General features: G+C 37.3%; 1 protein-coding gene across 1 annotated transcript; it reads right to left on the bottom strand.

The window, feature by feature from the left end:
* Positions 1-4,065: 4,065 nt before the first annotated feature.
* Positions 4,066-5,866, bottom strand: LOC143017998 (uncharacterized). The gene is made up of 2 exons (XM_076173035.1): positions 5,405-5,866; positions 4,066-4,242 (listed from the first exon to the last, which is right to left on the bottom strand). The coding sequence occupies exons 1-2, from the start codon at positions 5,864-5,866 to the stop codon at positions 4,066-4,068; spliced, it is 639 nt and encodes a 212-aa protein (XP_076029150.1).
* Positions 5,867-6,836: the final 970 nt, after the last annotated feature.

The following is a 6,836-nucleotide window of genomic DNA, read 5'->3' as shown; positions in this document are numbered from 1 at the left end:
AAGGATGAAGTGAAGCCAGTTGTTACGATGATGAAAGCAGGTAAGGCACCTGGTCTGGATGGATGCCATGCAGAATATATATATATATATATATATATATATATATATATATATATATATATATATATATATGTATATATATGTATATATATACACGAAAACGTTCGGTCACCTTTCATTTTATTTTCCAAGTGGTTTTATTGCAGATTTTGTGAATCACGTGTTTATGTGATATATTTGCATGTATATATATATATATATATATATATACATGTGTGTGTGTGTGTGTGTGTGTGTGTGTGTGTGTGTGTGTGTGTGTGTGTGTGTGTGTGTGTGTGTGTGTGTGTGTGTGTGTGTGTGTGTGTTGAGACATTGTGACAGGTTTGAGGAATGTGGAAGAGAAAGACGCGGGTCTAAGGCCGAGCATATTCCTGACCGGTTTCGCTTATAGCTTCTTCAGAGGATTCATGCTCCTGGACAACGCTGACGGTATACATAGTAGGCCCGACACCACAATCCCACTAACTGGGCAGGGGACGCGGATGGGTGGACAGAGACCTGTAAATAATAATTAATTAATTGAAAATAAATACATACATACATACATATACCAAGGCTTTTTCCCCCTTCCAAGGGAGGTAGCCAAAAAGGGAAAGGCATAAAAACACTCCCACCCATTTCATCCCTAAATACACTCCACACCCCTCCCTCCCTCCCTCTCATCTGAGCACCTCCTGGATGACGGGTCATCCCTGCACCCTGCCCACCGCCCTGGGTCAGAAGCAGTGTCGCAAGACACAGCACATCCACAGCAAGGCCGCTTCATTTAATCGGCGACCCCCCCTCTCCGTCCCCCCTTGCATATAAGGAGAGGACGGGGAGAAATCCCTTCGGGCTGCGTCAAAATTTACTCACACATACTACCCCACCCCCCACCCCCGCCCATTCCTCCTCATGCAATCACAACATCATCCATATACAACCATTCTCCACTCACCTCTGTCTTCCGTCCTCTCCCTTCCTTCCTCAACAGACATTCCCCTCTTCCCCAAAGCCCCCTTCACCCCATCCATCCACCTCATCCTAGGACGTCCCCTCATGTTCACTCCCTCCACATCTGCCTTCCATACCTCTTTTACTAGTCTTTCTTCACTCATTCTTTCCATGTGTCCAAACCATCCTAATATTCTTTCATCAACCCTATCTCCCAAATAAATAGATAAAATAAACTTGTGTTTTGTTTTCTTTCTATCTCCGTAGCAGCAATATCACTGGGGTCAGTGATAGATAATGAACCGAGCCACGTAATCATATCTATATTGAACGTAGCTGTGTCTCCCTTCGATGACTAGCGTGCACATGCGCGCACGCATACATATGCTAGAAGATGGTAGTTTCGACGAAAACTATTGTCTCCCAAGGTAACGTGCATTGTTCAGTGCCCAAGCTAACCGACCTTTCCGACTACGACCGTTTGACGAACAATAGATTCTCGGCGTATCAGGTCAAGCCCTCTACTTGGACAAAGGGCCAGCTGCATCTCGGGTCAAGCGACGCCGTAACACCTACACACACGGACCTCTCGTATTTTAGCTCAGCATTCGTAAACGAAACACCTCAAAGTGAATTCCAAACTGAAACCTGTGAAAAGTCTGGGGTAAACTTACTCACTACGGTAAATATAACAAAAGAAAAAATTAATAGGTGTATAGATAAACTCAAAGATAATAAAACACCAGGGCCTGACGGTTGGCATCCAAGAATCTTAAAGGAAATGAAAAATGAGATTGTTGTTCCATTAGAAATTATTTTCAAGAAATCCATCATATCCGGAGATGTCCCAAGAGAATGAAAGCTAGCTAACGTTACTCCCATATTCAAAAAAGGTGACAAAAACAAACCAAATAACTATAGGCCTATAAGTTTGACTTCAATCGTAGGAAAAATAATGGAAACTATCATCAGAGATGCTATCGAATATCATTTAGAAAGTAACCGTTTGATAAATGATAGCCAGCATGGTTTCAAACGGAAACGTTCTTGCGTGACTAACTTACTCGAATTCTACAACACAGTTATCTCGAATTATGACAAAAGAAACAATATAGATTTAATATATCTAGACTTTGCAAAAGCTTTTGATACCGTCCCACACGAAAGACTACTTACTAAACTAGCTTTGCATGGAATAAGTGGTAGCCTGTTAGGTTGGACTAGTAATTGGTTGAATGGTCGAAAACAGAGAGTTGTTTTAAATGGAACAACTTCTGGATGAAAAAAATGTTGCAAGTGGAGTTCCTCAGGGTTCCGTTCTTGGGCCACTTCTATTCATATTATATATAAATGATATTGACCATGGACTAAAATCTACTGTTTCCAAATTTGCTGATGATACAAAACTGTGCGGAGTGGCAAATGATCACTCAAACCAATTAGATATTCAAGAAGATTTAGATCAATTACAGCAATGGTCTGAAAAGTGGCTAATGAAATTTAACACAAGTAAATGCAAGGTAATGCATATAGGTAAAAATAACAGTAAGTACGATTACAAGTTATTTGGAAATTCGTTAACAAAAGTGGATAGTGAAAAAGATCTCGGCGTAATCATCAGTAACGACCTCAAATCATCCAAGCAGTGTATTTCAGCCTCTTAGAAAGCAAATAAGATTATAGGACTGATTGCGCGATCTTTTGATTTCAAAAGTCCATCACTCATTAACAAGCTATATAAATCGTTAGTTCGTCCGCATTTGGAGTATGCTGTTTCCGTGTGGTCACCGAATCTCGTTAAAGACATTGACAGACTGGAAAAAGTACAACGGCGAGCCACAAAACTGATTCCAAATATCAAAAATAAATCATACGAAAATCGACTAAAGCACATGAATCTGTTTTCCCTAAAAAAGCGTAGACTCAGAGGTGACTTGATACAGGTCTTTAAGATTTTAAATGGAATTGACAACATCAAAAGTGACCAAATTTTCACATTGAATGAGAATTAGACAAGAAACAATGGTCTCAAACTGTCCGGAAATAGATTCAATTTGGAAGTAGGTAGAAACAACTTTGCCAACCGTGTAGTTAATGAATGGAATAAACTTCCGGCACAGGTAGTGCAATGTAGTTCAGTTCGAAGCTTTAAGAATCATTTAGATAATTACCTAAGATGCTGTAAGGATTATAATTTATCTTATATTATTTGTTCTTGTTTTGTTATCATTTGTCTGTCTGATTTTCATTTATTATTAGTTATATATCAATTTATTATTATTTACTACTTACCCCTTTTTCTCTCCCCGTTCCCTCCTTTCCCCTTATTTAATCTCAAGCATTTGTATCTCAACTTGTACTTGAAAAAGCTGTAATAAGCGAAACGTCGTACAAATAAAGGCTCCGTCCTCATATGGTGTTTATCTAGTCAATCTTGTCGGCAGACTGCCACTTTTAAGCAAGTATATATATATATATATGTATATATATATATATGTATATATATATATATATATATTTATATACAAAAACTAAAAATCATTAATCCTCATTTTGAAGTCGTATGAGTGCAAGAATTCCTATTTGATATGATGGGTCTGAGATGAATGCCATCTTTGTGCAATTTTGGAAGATCGTTAAAATTGGGCAAGTGAGGATTAATGACTTTCAGTTTTTGGAACCTGTCTTTGCCTAAGATTTTAATGACATGTTTGTTCAATTCTGAGGCAGTGCTTTTTAGTGGATTTTTGGATAGTTGTTCATATGTGTTATCATTTAATAGATCATAAACTTTGTTTCCATATTCTAAGTTATTAAGGATAAATAATTTTCCACCTTTGCCCTAGATAAGGTGACATCCTACAATTTGTGAGATTTTCTACAGCCAGTTTGTATCGCCTTGGTAATCCACAGTTATCTTTAAAACAATCCAAAATACCATGCATGAGAATACCTTTTAAGCAATGTAGGTTTTTGTCATAATTATTTGAAGCCAAGAACTTGTCGAACTCTACGATGTAGTCTAAAAACCACGCATTAGACTACATCGTAGAGTTCGACAAGTTCTTGGCTTCAAATAATTATGACTATACACGCCGCCCCGAGGGGTTGGTGGGTCGAGGTTACAGAGGGTGTGGGAATGACAATCATGACGCACACTTTTTCTTCTTTATTCTTATACCCTTCTTTGGTCACATACAATGTGTGGGGCTGTGTGTGTGGGGCCGTGTGTGTGGGGCCGTGTGGTTTCTGCAAATTGTATCACAATTTAATTTGCATTCACAATTAATCCATTAAATCAATACAATGATTAAACACAATATTCATCAACAAAACAATCATCGAAATCAACTTCACGATTTCTACCATGATTTTGTTTACCCGCCTCCATAACATATATCATCAAATATCTTAGTGATCCACTATCATTCTGAGAAACCAAATACATAAATTATTAACATGATTTATGCACTAACTCTTACATATTTTTCCATTAATCACATCACAATAGGTTACTCAATATTAATGCTTACCAATAATGACTTCCATGGCACTTATTTACGATCCCTTAAATATAGTACTACACGAAGAAAGTAGTGCGAGTTTCCATCGATGTCTAGACACAGAAAGGACAGCTATCATTACGATTCTGGCGATGGAAACTCGCACTACTTTCTTCGTGTAGTACTATATTTAAGGGATCGTAAATAAATATATGTCATATTCCACTCAACATTCTCCTTTCCTCTACAGTTTCTTTAATCTTATTTTGATTTATCATATATATAATGGATCGTTGCAGTACATCAATTTCGACAATAACATTTTCCATATTATTTTACATACATTGTAAACTATGTGTGTAACAATCACGGGCTTGGCTGCCGTTAAGTTCAAATATTTCTCATACTTGCCATCGATATTTTTCCACATATCATAATATACTCAGACATTGTGCAATCTGTGCTCAACATACATCAAACGTCATAGACCGTGATTCGTAATTAACCTTAATACATATACAATTTGTCAATACACTCGAACATTATATAATCGGTACTTGACACAGATCAAATGTCATATGCCGTGATTCGTAATTAACCTTAGTACATATCATACAATTTGCCTGTAATATCATACATCAAGATATTCTAATACATAGTGCAATCGGCACTCACACCCTCCCCCCTGTGATCGCCCAGGATCACAAAACCACTGACGGGAGGTAATAAATTTCTACACTGAGTCACCTTCTAATAGTAGTATTAGTTTGGAAATAGGTCGCTTATAGAGTTGTTGTTGTTTTTTTACCACGTACGATTTCCACTTGTCTAATTAGTCCATCTTTGCTTTTTATCATTTTCACAACCCTTGCTAATAGACAATGACTGCGTGGTGTATTATTCTCTACCTTTAAGACAATATCTCCTTCCTTAAGATTCCTATTTACTTTCAACCATTTCTGACGTTCTTGCAGACAAGGCAAATACTCCTTCAGCCATCTTCGCCAAAACTCTTTGGCTAAATGCTGTACCTGTCTCAATTTCTTTCTGCTCTCACAGAACATTTCTTCACTATCAAGTGTCACTACATAATTATCCAAATTAAGTAAAGAATTAGGGGTGATGGGACACAAATCGTTCACATCATTTGATACTACAATTAGAGGACGACTGTTAATTGTACTCTCAACTTCGCAAAAAAATGTACTCAAACTATCATCGGACAAAGTTTGTGAACCTATCACAACTTCCAAAACTCGTCTGACTATTCCTATCATTCTCTCAAAAACACCACCATGATGAGAACCTCCAGGAGGATTGAATACCCAATACACACCTCTTTTGGCTAATTCAGTACTAATGTGACGCATAGTAACATTGTCCCTCAATACCTTATTTGCTCCAATGAAGTTTGTGCCGTGATCACTAATCTATTTACTAACTGTACCCCGTCCGCACATAAACCTGGTAAATGCATTTATCACCCTCTCTGTCGTTAAACCATGTAAAACTTCTAGATGTATAGCTCTAATGGATAGACAAGTAAATAATATTCCATATCTCTTGATTCGAGATCGTGCTCTTTTCACAAAAAATGGCCCAAAACAATCAACTCCAGTCACAAAAAATGGTTTCTGATTTACATTTGCTCTATCTACTGGCAAGGCTGCCATCTCTTGAGTGATTGTTGGACTCTTGAAACGTCTACAAGTGACACATTTAGACAATACTTTCCTTACAGCTCAATTACCTTTAATTACCCAGTATTTCTGTCTTATTTGATTTAACACTGCTTGTTTTCCCATGTGTCCTACTTTCATGTGATAATGTTGAATGATTAAACTAGTCACATGATGTTCATGGGGAAGAATAATTGGATGTTTCATGTCTAAGGGCAATTCTAAGTTAACTAGTCTACCTCCTACCCTGAGTATACCATTCAGCAACATCGGTTTAAGTTTCCTTATAGAACTGGAAAGATTAATAGGATCATTTCTTGATAAACAGACAATCTCCTCTGCAAAACAGCAGTTTTGTACAAATTTGATCACTCTTACTTCTGCAACATCCATTAATTGAACATTAAGTTCGGTAATTGACACGCTTTGTCTCTGCAAATATATGACAAATCATATAAGATAACTACATGCTCTAAGCAATTTAAACCATAAAGAATAATGACACTAGTCATAACATTACAGGATCAACTGTATGATTTTGTATTGGTTCGACTTCAACTCTCATAACCTTCTTAATTTCAAGGTTAGAAAAATCTTCCTTACTTATTTGCGGTTGGACTGACCAGACTTCTTCATTTTGGGACAAGAAACCAGGTCCTTC

The sequence above is a fragment of the Oratosquilla oratoria genome, chromosome 33 (assembly GCF_046742065.1).
Source record: "Oratosquilla oratoria isolate Oo_2021 chromosome 33, ASM4674206v1, whole genome shotgun sequence".
Lineage (NCBI taxonomy): Eukaryota > Metazoa > Arthropoda > Malacostraca > Stomatopoda > Squillidae > Oratosquilla > Oratosquilla oratoria.
The sequence above is the reverse complement of the archived record's forward strand: the minus strand, read 5'-3'. Positions and strand labels throughout refer to the sequence as shown.